At 39.5% G+C, this 14601-nt stretch overlaps 1 protein-coding gene across 1 annotated transcript in view; it reads left to right on the top strand.

The window, feature by feature from the left end:
• ME1 (malic enzyme 1) overlaps positions 1-14601 on the top strand; it is a 159465-nt gene that overhangs the window by 111460 nt on the left and 33404 nt on the right. Inside the window, exon 7 of the mRNA XM_042016261.1 lies at positions 12170-12279. Within this exon, the coding sequence (XP_041872195.1) occupies positions 12170-12279 (110 nt within the window). The remainder of the gene's footprint in view (positions 1-12169; positions 12280-14601) is intronic.

Here is a 14601-nt window from a genome sequence, read left to right as displayed (position 1 = left end):
AAAGCAACCTCAATCTTTATTATGTGTAAACTTTATAATCTATACTATTTTCCTCCATGTTTTTATTGTTACGAATACTTAATAACTTTATGCTTAAGCATTCATTCCTGTAGGGCTCACCAGAGGAATAAATGCTTATCTTCCTCTTTCTTTCTTCTCATCTACTTTCACTTACTTGCCTGTGGATGTGTCTCCCCATGGTAATTAGATTGTGTGTAATGGAGAGCACAGATTTAGTTGTACAGTTTAATTGTCAAGTAATCTTAAGAATGGAAATAGAGTGGCATGGAAAAAAGGTCACATGCTGCAGATATATTGCAGAAAAATTTCTTAGAGCCCATGTAGATGGTGTTTTTGGAAAAGTCAAAAGAGAAATTGAAAGTTGGATGTCCTCTGGGCAAGTGTCTGATGTATGAGATGTAGACTACAGAAAAGTTGTGGCAGACCAATGCGGTGTTTTCCAGAGTAATGCCATCCCTAAAGCGAGTGAGACTGACTTTAGGTAATCATAAATGTCAAGGTTATTTCTTAATTTGTAAAAAATCTCTGACCAAGATTGTGGCATAAACTTCATCATCACAGCATGATTTTTGAAGAATTTTAAAAGCATAAGTTCAGATTTTTTCTGGACAGATTTCTTTTTCTACTGCAGTACAGGGCATAAGACACATAAACTGTCTTGATACCAATATAGCAGATGTTCCATGCTCCTTTCTTCTTTGAGTCAGAATGGAACTGAAAAGTTGCCTGGAATAGGTCACAGAATCAGAGAATCATAAGTCAAAGGTAGACTGCAAATTTTCATGTTGTTAACTGTAGAAAGTCAAAATCAGTCATTCTAAAACCTACAGAACCATTCTTTTGAAACCTGCTTTCCCTCAGTCTTGTGGAAGTATTAGAGACTTAAAGAACCAGTTTCTTTACCATCAAGTACTGTTTATGTGTACAGTGAAATGCTTTCTTCAAAAGTATGGTATGGATCAACAAGATATAATTCTAAAGACATTAATGTAAATGTATTTGGCACTGAAAAGCTGTCCAAGTACTATCCTATCCTCATTTTCAGTAACTCTCATTACTTACATATAAATTATTTCTCACACTGCAGAATTAGTCTTGCCTAATTGGAGAAGGAGTAGGTCTTTTTATTACGTCAAATAATCAGTGCTCTACGCATCCTACGGTTAATTAGATTTTATAATTCATATTCACCAGGAGTGCTGTATCCAGTCCTGGCTTTCCCAGTACAAGAGAGAGGTACTGGAGAACAATGAGTGAAGGGCCACTAAGATGATGCACTGGAGCATCTCTCCTGTGAGGAGAGACTGGGAGCTGGGGCTGTCTATCCCAGTGGAGCAGCAGCTCATTGGTGTATAAAATATTGTAAGGCAGGGTTTAAAGGAGACTGGGCCAAGATGTTTATAAGTGGTGCCCAATGACAGGAGAAGAGAAAATAAGATGCAAACATTTTGTTTAAATGTAAGAGAAACTTCAGTGTTAAAAAAACCCCATTTTAGTGTCAGGGTGACTGAGCATTGGCACAGGTTTCCCAGAGAAGTTGTGGAGTCTCTGTTCCTGCAGATAGTCCAAAAGCTGGCTGGATGTGGTGCTGCCCAGCCTGCTTTCGCTGACCCTGCTAGAGCGATGGGTGGTGAGATATCTCCAGAGGTGCCTGCCAGCCTCAGCCATTCTGTGATTCTGTAATGTTCCACTATAATAGTCACAGTTCCTCAGGTCAAACAGTATGCTGTCTAAATAATGCTTTGAAAACAGTAAGCTTCTTTTTTCTTAAAATTCTACATTGTCCATTTCTTCAGTCTAGCCTCCAATATGCTTCTTTTCTCTCAAGTGTAATTTGTGTTGCAGGTACATAAGATATTTTAATGTCTTAAAAACACCATCAAGAACTTGGAAAGGGAGAGGTGAGTTTCATAAATGATCAAAGAGTACAAATATTTGGAGTGTATTTCATCTATCAGAAATGCTTTAAGTATTCCTGTTACAACCTCCCTTTGACATTTCTGAAAGCTCATTACTTCTTTGCCTTTTAACAGTCAAGATGAAGGCTGTCAGTGGTGGAATTGAGATTTCCATCTGTTCATTACACTTGAAGTAGCAGAGGGAAAGAGCAGATGTGCTGCCCCAGGCTTTCTACTAATTTGGCTATCCAGCTGCCTCTTTTATTTTGGGAAAAATACCTATAATCTCATACAAATATAATCAAATATGTAAGGAAGTGCAGTCATCTTGGTTCAACCTCCTATAACTACTTAGAAATCTTTAGATTCTGGCAAAATATACAATATCTTTTCCAAAAAGGCATTGCATTTGTTATAAATCACTCAGGCCTAATTCACTGAGGCATCAAAACAGGCACTTAAGTTAAAACAAAGGAGTAGTCTTGTTGACCCAAGCTGGAATTCTCATATGTTTAAGTAAATACTTTAATAAATTATCCTTTATTGAAGTAGTATTTTTGAATACTGTTAGATTCAGTTAAATAAATAGTTAAAAATTATTAGGAAACTTTCTGGTATAGAATTATCAGCCAAGGATCTAATTTTTTTTTTTTTTTTTTTTCTGTAATCCAGACCCTTCCCCCTTTTTGGAAAATGTTAAAATTTACTGTCTGGGCAGTGAATATATGAAGGTTCATTCACAAGAAAATAAAATGCAGCTTGTATAAGCAAAATGCCACCTTAAAATACGCACAATCAATGCAAATCTAATTTTTCCAGCCAAATTGAAACCTTTACCTTTTCCAAGTCCAGCTTTCATTTTCATACAGAAATCTGAGAACTTGTCCAGAGAAACATCTCTTGCCTGGATTTAGGAATCCAGGATTCTTGGAATAGATGATTTCACTAATCACAGTAATTATGAACAGTAATACATATAACACAGTATCTTTCATACTAAATGATCTGTAGAGGACTTCCCTCTGACAGCTCTGTGCAATTGTTGACCAGTGTTCAGGTGCTGCTGTACTTAATTCTTTTTGATGACTTTTGCAAAATTTAGAGCATTAAAAATCTAATTTGTAGAGTGTGCAGGTGCATACCAACACCAGGACAAACCTCAGAACTGTGGCTTTATGGTATTTTTCTTGGCAAAGTAAAATTGCTGACAATCTGAACCAGACAGTAATAATCAGCAACTTTTAAAGATTGCAGTCATGAAGTAACCAGGAAACACCCATTTGAAACTAGGTTCAAACGATTTTAAGTTGTGTAGGATGACTCATCAAACAGTGTAATGTATTTTATATGTTCTTTTTTTGATAACAACAGTTCTTTTTTTGTTTAGCATAAATCCATTTAATTAAAATTTTAAAAATAAGCTTGAAGGGTTTAACAAAGAACACTATATTTTGGGAAGGCAAGAAGTGACACACACCTTTAGCTACAGCTTAAGATTCATGAGGAATAAAACTGCTTACTATTTCCAGCTGAGATGGATTTCTTTCTTGATTCTCTGTTTTTCTGATTTAGTCTACTCAGACAGTTGACCAATCCATCTGTTCAGTACCATTCCTTCCCTCAGCCAAAAGTATCACAGTGCCAAGTCTCTACAGAAGAATTGAAGAGGCTGAAAAGAAAAAAATATCTCAGGTCATCTGTTTCAAATCTGCACTCATCTCTTTTAAGTGAATGTAAAACTGAAGGTAATTTGAGATTGTTCTTTGGTCTAACTTACAGTTAAATCAGCTAAGTGGTAACACTGGAAAAAGCAGTAGAACAGCTAGGAGACAAGTAGAATTCCATTTTCAGGGTCCTGGAGTTTTACTTTTGACTTAGGTGGGGTCAGGATCAGGTAACAAGTGAACCAGTACAAATTCATGAGACACCATCACAGTAATTCAATTTGCTGTTTACTTCAAATTCACATGGAACCATTTTTTTTTCCCCAAGGAGGAAAACTACAAAAATTTACAATACAGTTTTCTTCCTCTTCAGATTTAACCTGAGTGTTAGGCAAGCCTGCACTCAACCTCTGCATTTGTGGAAGTTTGTGCTGTGTATTTTCTCATGGCAATGATCTAGTCTGCTGGGGCTGGTGTTTGGGCATGTCAAGAACTGAGTCTAAGCATTTGGCTCATGTCTGACTTTGTGAAATTTCAAAAGTGTAATTTATTTGTATAATGTACATTATGCCATACCTCAGTACTATGTCATCCATCCACCTTCCTGCTGAGAGGACTGTTTCACAGCAGAGAGGAGGCAACTGGACACAATCCACCACAGGAAACTGATTTGACAGCACTTAGTGAAAGTTTTTATGGAACAGAAAGGTGGATTTATGTTAAAAGTGTTCAAAAAAAGTTGATTTTATTATTCAGTCTAATACCTACATATTCAAAGCATCAGCATGTTTCTGTTCATATGGTCTGACCAGGGTTGCTGATGTGTGACACTGAAGGCAAAAGAGCCCTGCCTGTCAAGTCCTCAGTGCTTTTTCTGGCCTTCTGGTGATAAGTGGTAATAAGATTTGATTTTATATAGGTGTTCTATGCCTTTAAGATCCAGCAGCTGTGCTGGCATGGTTATTTTGCCTCAGGGTATTGCTTACTTCAGCCTCCATAAATTTTTTTGTGTCTGTATGTCCTCATGTTGAATTTCTTCAGATTGCAGTGTGACTTCCTGCTGTGCCTGTAGGATAAAGAGTGGCACATGTGATGTGCTGTGATATGGATTGTTGCTGTTGTCAAGGTCCCAGAGGTGTCTTTGCTGTGGCCTTACCAGAGCCCAGGCCTGCTCATCTTGATGTAAATGAGACATTGTAAATTTTCCTTCAGTCAGCTTTGTTCTTTGTTATTGGTGTGTGCCACTGTTTTCAGCTCTGTTTTGCTGCTGCTTCCAGTAGTGCACACATTTCCATTCATGCATCATTTGCACCACCCTCCCTAATTCTGTTACAAAAGTCTATACATGTGAACTGGAACAGTCTAAGTTACGATCAAGCCCAGTTCCTGACAACACTGTTGTGTGCTATACTTTAGAACAAATATCAAAACCAAAAAATAAAATACAAATAGTTTTGCAACAAGAAGAAATATAATTTTACAACGGTGGTAACTTTCAGTTACTCGTTTTGCAGCCTTTATTTTATTATATAGTTCAGGTTCACTAGTGACCATCTGTATTAATCCTTTAACAGCACTTTGAAAATGCACAAATACTTAGAGTGGGTATGTCTAGAACTGCTGTCAACTTATTGTCTCAGTAGGATGGACTTCAAAAGACTTCAATTTAAAGAACAAGTAGTCCCTGCTACAGTGTGATGCAACCATGCTGATGAAAAATTAGGTTAAAACCAGCAACTGTCCTTTTCTTATAGCAAGTGTTTCTGTTGGTATACCACAAAAGCTTTTGATTTCATTACCTTTTCTCACAAGAGAAACCCTTTATGTGTATAAGGCCTGACTGTGGGCAGAGAATCTGGTTTTGCTTCTCTGCTTATGAACAACTTCCAGGACAACCAACCTCAAGACCTTCCTAAAATGAGCACCACTCTGCTCACAAGGCTGTGAAGTCCACACATGTAGCAGTGCTGTTGGCTGGGGGGAAAAAAGAGAGAAAATTATAAGTCATCTCCAGCCCATTCTCCTCACTATTCCTGGGATAGAAAGGCCATGGAAATGAATACCAAATCTGTTTGGGACAGGGGAAGACCAAGCAGAAGAGTGTTAGAAGCACTGGTACAGTGACAGAGCACTGTGGCTGTGCCAGGGAATAGTAATATGGAAACGTTTTGTAGACCTTTATTTCCTTAAGAGAACAAGAATGAAGGAAGGATCTGCTGTCTAGGTGAGTGCTGCTGGTACTAGAGTGAGTGCTAAGTGCTGCCATCTCCTGCACCCCCATGCCTATCTATCCCCTTGGACAGATACTGAGCTCATTGAGGCAAGGATTGGTTTGGAAATGGAAAATTACTATGAAAAACAGTCCTATGAAAGTACATGCTTTCTGTAGCTGAAATAAAACCAGTGGTTGCCTACAGGGGAATAAAAAAGGAATTTTAAACAGAGTCCTTCATGTGGAAAGCAGAGATGCTGACAGTTTCTATTAAGTTCTTTAGAAAATCTCTTCCTGTGAAGAATGTCCTGTCTGACTTGCTGGTCCAATTCAGGACAGAGAAAGTTATTTGTAATTTAATGATACCTCTTCTGGGAAGGTATTTGCATTGTAGAACTGGCTGGAGCTCAGTGCACCTTGGACAGATTTTTGTCCTGTGCAGCTGTAGCCCATCAGGCTGTTGGAGAGGCAGCATGAGTAGTACCATCTGCTGCAGAGGGGCTCAGGTGCTTGCTGGAGGGTAGCTCATCTGGGCCACCTTTTCCACAGAATATATATGTAGCATTTATTGTGCAAAACTCTAACCCCCTCATTTAAATTGTGTTGAATTTAAGCAGCAGGTTACAGTTGTAGCAGAAGAGGTGCTGGGATGGATGTATGACCTCATTGCAGCAGTTTAATTGCCTTATGAAATGAAGTTAAAGATAGGTTGGAGGAAAACAGGAGGAGAAAGCACCCAGGTCCTAAGAGTTGTTAGGAGGGAGGGTGGGAAGGCATCCAGGGAAAGCCCTGGCACAAAGAGGAGTTTGTAGCAGTGTTCTTTATGCTTTAAGTCTGCTTTGAGCAGTGGGATATATGGTAATGAGCAGGCTTACAGCATTTGGAGCAGGGAGAAAGGAGATAATTTCCACATTGTCCTGGTGCACTATAAATGGTTCTGGCTGGCAGGGCGGCTGTGTGACGCATGAGGCAAGGAAGACAGTGCCAGTGTTGCTATCATTTTGGTTTGCTCCTTCTTAAGAATGGGTGGCAGCAACCACTTTTGATGGTTTCTAAGGCTTTTTCAGTTCCAGCCATGTATGAAAAAAAAAAAAAATCAAAAAAGAGTTTGGAAGGGCTAAAAACCTAAAAAGCAGTCACTTGTTCCTTTAGGAAGGTTTCCAAAACAATGGCTGGCAGTAAGAAAAAATGATCCGAATATACATCCAGAAAAGCTTCTTAGCTGTAGAAGTAAGCATGGATTTTACTGATCATATGGTTTAAATTCAAAATTATGCCTAAACTTTTACAGCTCCCACTGTCACCAAAAGCCAGGTTCTTGAGGGTTTTCCCTGTTGAGGTTTTAAGAGTATTGAGTTGCCAAAATACTTGTACTGTATATTTGGGATGGTTAAAGAGCTGGGAACATTTTTCTCCAGGCTGTTACATAAAGATATGCCCCACAGAATTATTTGGAATATTAACATTGTTGTCACAGACAACTGAATATAAATTTATTTATAAATGGGGAAAAATGAACTAAGACTGTCACAAAAAATATGTTGTAAATTGGGAAAAGTATTGGAGACATTGTTTTTTGGCAACCACATGTTATTCAGTGGGATGGTTCATTTTAATCCATTGTCCAGCATTTGCCTCCCATACTTGATGACAAATATGATGTTGCATGCTTGCCACCTCTCGTCTGCATTTTATCTTCATAACAAAACAAAGGAAATACGGCTTTGAACTTCTGTCCAGTTGGATCCTGATTCAGACTGCCTGTGTGACTTGGAGCAGGAATCTAAAATCCAAGTACACAGAAAGGAGTGGGTGACAAAATAGGATTTACAACGGGAAACAGTGATCTGGATTATCACTTTCTAGGGACAATTTATATTTGTTTAATCAGCTACTGCAGTGACACATCCTTAACCAGTGGAAGAGAGGAATTCACAGCTACAAAACACTTGCCTGCAAAAATCCATCAGTCCTAGGCAGGACCCAAGCCAAGCTATTGCTATCAGAGAAGTGTTTTCCAGAGCACAAAAATAGTTAAGAATTCATTAATGCATTTATTATGGTTGCACACTGAGGAGGAATGTCTGCCAGATTTTCTTTTTTAGTTTTGATAGTGTAGGACTAGATCTCATAATTTCTTCTGGTTAAGACAGTTGGTGCCCACTGGATAGGTTCTTTCTTCCATTTATTTGTACCACCTTTCATATGAACATTGACGTTGGTTACATGTTCCTCCATTTCCTCAGTTATCCCCTATGTAGCCCTGGGTCAAAACCAGTGACAGCAGGAGAACTGTTGGCTCTGCTTTGAGCAAGCCATAAGGCATGATATGTTTTATGTGACTCATATCACAGAATCAGTTAGGTTGGAAAAGACCTCTGAGATCCTTAAGTCCAAGCTATGACCAAACACCAAATGACATCAACAGACCATGGCACTACGTGCCACAACCAGTCTCTCTTTAAACGCCTCCAGGGATGGTGACTCCACCACCTCCCTGGGCAGCCCATTCCAATGTGTAATCATTCTTTTGTGAAGAAATTCCTCCTAATGTCCAACCTAAACCTCCCCTGGAGCAGCTTGAGACTGTGTCCTCTTATCCTGTCCTTGGTTGCCTGGGAGAAGAGGCTGACCCCCACCTGGCTAAACTTTTTTGTGGCTGGTTGTAGAGAGCATTAAGGTCACCCCTGAGCCTCCTTTCTCCTGGCTAAACAACCCCAGCTTCCTCAACTGCTCCTCACAAGATTTGTGTTCCAGCCCCTTCACCAATTTCATTGCTCTTCTCTGAATGCACTCAAGCACCTCAATGACCTTCCTGACTTGAGGGGCCCAGAACTGGACCCAGGACTTGAAGTGTGGCCTCACCAGTGCTGAGTACAGGGGGACAATCCCTGCCCTGGTCCTGCTGCCCACACTATTGCTGATACAGGCCAGGATGCCATTGGCCTTCTTGGCCACTTGAGCACACGCTGCTTTGTGTTCAGCCACTGTCAACCAGCATCCCCATGTTTTCTTCTGCTGAGCAGCTTTCCAGCTGCTCTTCCCCCATCCTGCAGCCCTGCATGGGGTTGTTGTGACCAAAGTGCAGGACCCAGCACTTGGTCTTGTTGAACCTTATACCACTGGTGTTGGCTCATAGATCCAGCCTGTCCAGATCCCTCTGCAGAGCCTTTCTGTGATCAACACTCCCACCCCCATTTGTGCAGCATTGTAACTGAATACCATGTCTGCTTGTTTCTGGAACTCTACTGCTGGTGACACATTCAAAATAAAAGGCTTTTAGTTTCTACTGGAGATATGCATGTCTTCAAATTTCAAAGAGGAAGATGAAATTGTTCTAAGGTATATGATGATGAAGTTTAGCTACTTAAATAAGCAGTACACTCTATTATTTCACACTATCATATGAAATAGGTAGTCCACTACTTTTAAAATACAAGAAATACCTCTTAGAGAGTTTTCTGTCATGACAATTTTTTCTAATTTTGTCTCCTAATCTTCTTGACATGCCTGAAATTGCTGTCTTTTAACATACTCCCTTGTAGCAGTCAGCTGCAATCATGGAATGGTGGTTTTAAATCTGATGATTTTGTGTGTAGCAAATCTATTACTGGTGTCTGGACCCCGCCTGATCAGGCACCCTGTGTCATCAGAGGAAACTCTGTGAAGCCAGTCTGTGCTATATCTATATCAAGTATTGATGGAAGATGTTAAGATGGTCACATTTTAGGTTAGCTGCAGGCTTTGTTTTCTCTTTTCATAATGTTTGAAAGATAATTGAACTCACAGAACTGTAGTGGCCTACAGTTGCTGGAATTCTAGTGGTTTGAAAGGTGCAGCAGGATTTGATGACTGCATGAAGACAAGCACCAAAGTGCTTGGTTCCCTTTTCATCCTGCAGTCATTTGTGTTCCATACCCACCTGTGAAGAGGTGCAGTTCTAAGCTGAAAATTTGCAATGACAGCAGGGTATGAGGTGCAAACAGAGAGGACACGTTCTGCTTCCATGAGGGTTGATTCAAGCAGTTGCCCTTTATAGTGCAGAAGCCACAAAGCTAAAAGAGTTCATCGGCGTGCGAGAAGGGTGGAAGGTTATTGCAGAGTGATACAGGAAGGAAAATATTGGTTTAGGTTTTGGCTCAACTTTCTGCTTTAAGTAATTTTGACAGTAAGATGTGGAAGTCATAGAAGAATTGATGGCTCTTTTGGTATGGTCACTGCTTCCAGAACTGTGTGGCACCTTTGTAGCCAATTCATTATTGCTAAGGGATTTTCTGGAACGCCAGATAATAGCTATTTTGTATTATCTCATCTGTATGTCTCATCTGTTAGTGGTTTTGAGAATGAGAATACTCCAAGCAGAGAAACGGTGTGTAATTTTCTTGTCTTTCATGGGTACCCAGCCACTGGATTTGGTTAGACTTTTTTGAGAACATAGACCTCAAGATTCACAAGTCTTATGAGGTACTGCTGGTCATGGGCAGCACTGAAGTCTCAGGTTTTTACCTGGATGTCAGGTGCTACACGTGCAGTGAATAAGAATGCTGCTTAGAAAATTTTCTGCCATGACACCAAAATCTCAGAGGCCCAGAGTTAGACTGCCTGCATTTTTTCCATTTTAATTAAACAGCCATGATATCTGGCTCAGAGAATTAATATGGATACTGTGCCCAGTATAGGATGCTTATTTTCTACAGGGACACTCTTTTAATATTACTCACAGGGAATTTTGGTCTTTGTCTACAAAGGTAATGGACAAGAAAACAGAGAAAAATAAAATGCAGATGAGAAAATGGAATGTTATATACGGTAAAATAACGAAACAGACCAGCCTACTGACATCCAAGAAACACATATAACCAAGGTCCAGGATTCCAGAGTGATAATCTCATTATTTTCATATTATTATGCAACTGTCAGCTCCTAGACCCTTATGGAATTACTGAAGTTTATGTCAGAAACTGAATCAGGTTAGAAATTTAAATTAATTATTGAAATTAGCTCTAGTTTATTACTTGAACCCAGTTGTGATTTACAGTACTGAATTTGCCAAATTCTCTTTTAAGCAGTTGCCTGTCATTATGCTGCTGAAGAAGTCCAGGTTTTTCCATCAAACCTGAAGATGTATTTATTTTCAGCAAGGATTACTATTCCTGCCAGTGGAATCCCCATAGATTTGGCTAATTGTAATATGGCTGTAAATATGTGTTTTCCATGGAAATGTGTTTAGTCACAGGAATTTTTGTCTTTTTTTTAATACTGATAGATTTGCTTAATGTGGTTGCCAAATGCATGTATGGTTTAAAGAAAAACTCAATTAATGTATTTACACTAAACTGCTCACTATATGTATGTATTGCTTTTCTGGATGAAACATGAACTGCTTGACTGTCTCTCATGGATTCGTGCTGTTAGCAAATAAGGAAAGCCTCCTTTAGCTCAATCAGGGTGTGTGCTGTTGAGATCTTGCCCTCTTGCAAGTGTCTATGAGCTTGAATCCAGTCTTTACGTAGTTTTTGTCTACATCTATTTTCATTGCCTTGTAGGTTTTTTGGCTTTTGTTGTAAGAAAGTACTTGAAAATGCCATATGTGACTGGTATGCAAAGAATCCAGAGACATCAGGATGCATAAAAATGCCTCTAAGGACTGGGTGATATTTACAAGAGCATATAGTGACAGGACAAGGGGAAATGGCTTCAGATTGAGAGTAGGATTAGGTTAGATACTGGGGTATCTGAGGGTGGTGAGGCACTGGAACAGGTTGCCCAGAGAAGTTGTGGATGCCCCATCCCTGGAAGTGTTCAAGGCAAGGTTGGATGCAGCTCTGAGCAACCTGGTCTAGTGGAAGATGTCCCTGCCCATGGCAGGGGATTGGAACAAGATGATCCTTAAGGTCCCTTCCAATCCAAATGATTCTATGATACATAGTGGTAATATTGATTTAATTTAACTTCTTACTAACTTTTATTTTGAAGAAATGAAACAGCAGGGCAATTGCTTACTTCTTAGGTATTGGCATACAAGTCTAGTGCCAGGAGTCTTGAGTTTCCATATTAAAAAAAAAAAAAAAAATACAACCATAGAATTATAGATTGGTTTGTGTTGGGAGGGACCTTTTTTTGTTCACTAGGTAATTGCACAGTGAAGACTTGTGTTGAGATGTCTGCAGAGGGTGAACGCCTTTTCCACTGATCTTCTACTCATAACTTAGAACTGATTAAATACTATTAGTAGTATAATTATGAAACATATTAAGACTTGTATGATTCATATTATACTTGTATTCAAAATCTGACCCGCAAATGTTATTAGCTTTTTAATGTATAATTTGGAGACTTTTTTTAACATAATGCATAATTTCTTGTTTTTCTAGATATGGCATGAACTGCCTCATTCAGTTTGAGGATTTTGCTAATGCCAATGCATTCCGCCTCCTGCATAAGTACCGTAACAAGTATTGCACTTTCAATGATGACATTCAAGGTAACAAACTTTTTCTCTTCTCTTCACTGTTGTTTCCACAAGCTAGAAAAAAAGTCTTCATTTCCTGAGGGAAAAAAATCGATCAGCTTTATTGTGATATTTGTAGATGTACAGCTCACATTTTGCCGTGGGTTTCCTCAGCATGGTGAGCTGGTGAGCTGCGTTTGCTCTTAACCTTTCACTGCATTTCAGTTCTTAAACTGACAACTCAGTTAAATATTCATGTAATTTTCCTTGCAGTCTCATTCAGTTTTAGAGGGAAATGATCCCCTGACTCTGTTTTCCCATCTGAATAATTTGTGGCAGCTGGTAAAAGGAAAATATCTAGGATGGGAAATGTCAGCATGGGGGATTTCCCAGTGCTCAATCTAAACAGACATCCTGTCCCTCCCCTCCCAAGAAGACAGACAAGCAGGGCTGACGTGGTGTATGGGTTGCCTTATATCCAGTCAGCAAAAGAGCACTGGAAAATAACTTGCTCTAGGGCAGTAAGTGTATAACTTCCTCTAGGGCACTGGCTCCCACCCTTGAGAGGAGGCTGAAGTCAGATGAACTGCTGGAGAGAGGTACCCAGAGAGGGCCCTGGGTATCCAGCTGCCTCTTACCCCCTTGCGTTTCCTTGGGTAGATGAAGGTCTCAGCAGTGACAGGTCAAAAATGGAAGTTAACCTGTATTCATTTCTCACAGTTTTCAGTGACACTTGAAGCCAACTATTAGGAGCTGGAGTTTTCCAGAAGTCATTATTGAGTCATGCTTGGGACCTAAGTCATATTTCAGTGACTCAGCACATGGCAGTGGATTCAAATAGCCCTTGTCTTTCTGTTGTTAGGGATTTGGCTATCCATATGAACTGTGTTCCTGTTACAAGCCTGGCTGAGTTCTACTTCCGCATTTGAAACAGATTATGGAGGACAACCTCCCAGATGGGAAATAAACTAATTATAAAATATCATTTCCCTTTGTAAGAGGCATGGTGCTTCCTACCCTGAAGGGTCTGAGTCTAGCCATGGCTACAGCAGGCCAAACAGCATCTGGAAGTTTCCCTGGTTGTTTAGAGGCCCAGCTCCCACAGGGGAATTCCCTTTCCTTGCCAGCTGAAGGTCCTTAACCCAAATCAGAAAAAGACTCAAGTAGAATGTGCTTTCACAGAAATGGAAAGGAAGCTTTTCAGCAAAAGTGTACCAGCTATGGGTAAACTTATTTGACAAGGCCTTTCGTGTCTTTATTTGCATTTTCAAACCATTTCATTCTCTCTCATGCACCTTGGAAGGAGGTGTCTTGATGTTCAGAAGTGTTGGAAGGTATCCCTTTGGCTTTTGTCTGAGCTGCTGTAGCAGCTAGCAGCCTTCCTTAGAAGTGCAGCCATGTGCAGTCTTTTAATTTATTCGTTTTCTGCAATCTGATTTGTGCTTGTGGGGCCTTTGGTATTTTCACAAACAATGCCAGTGACTTTTGGGTGATCTCCATCCTTAATATTTGTGTAGCTTCCAAGAGGTGAAAGTGGATGCATTTATTCTTCTCTGGTCTCTGTCATTTGTCATCATATCCCTGTAATTACCTTCAGAAACTTTTTTTTTCATAGCACGTCATCTTCTCCTATAATGTGGAAGTAGAATAACAGTTCATTGATTTTTTATCCCTCTTCTTGTTCCAACTTTATAAACCCTAAGGATCTTTTGCCTAGCAACTATAATGAGACTGGATGGTGCTAACTTCTTTATCAATCCTTAGAGATTTTCATATTCTAAATAGCATGATTTTTACCAGGCTACTTGAAAGAGGGCTTTCTCTATATGCAAGATGTATTTTCTACAGCACTAAAGCTGGCAAGTAGTGCCAGGCCAATAAAAGCAAAGAAACACAGCACTGCATCTAATTTGCCATAATCTTCTGAAGATAGTGCTTGAATGATATTTTAAACACAGTTTCTCCCAGTACTAATATTTTTCAAGGGAAAGCTACCTTAAGATCAAAAGAAACGTTTAATATATTTCATAGAAAGGCTTGAGGATTTTTTTATCTATATAAGATATTCAGAGAAAGGATTCCTATATATCTTAGTGATTCAATGAGGACCTTTCAGTATCTCAAGTCTAAAAAAACCCCTAATATATGATCTTGCTTTCTGACAGACACTGAAAAAGGCAAAGAAAACATGGTGAGCTGCATATATGCATCTGCAAATATTGACTTGGACAAATGCAGTTGCCTTCTCTTAGCTCACAGCTGTTTACAAGGGGTCAGCCTGCTCCTAACTGATGACTGCAGAACATTTGGAAAAGGTCTGCCAAAACACTGATCACAAAAAACCACTAAAGATTG

Source organism: Corvus kubaryi, unplaced genomic scaffold (assembly GCF_017639235.1).
Source record: "Corvus kubaryi isolate FWS band 111438036 unplaced genomic scaffold, C.kubaryi_AGA036_p1.0 split3-73, whole genome shotgun sequence".
NCBI classification, from domain to species: domain Eukaryota; kingdom Metazoa; phylum Chordata; class Aves; order Passeriformes; family Corvidae; genus Corvus; species Corvus kubaryi.
This window is presented reverse-complemented; position numbering and strand designations above follow the sequence as displayed.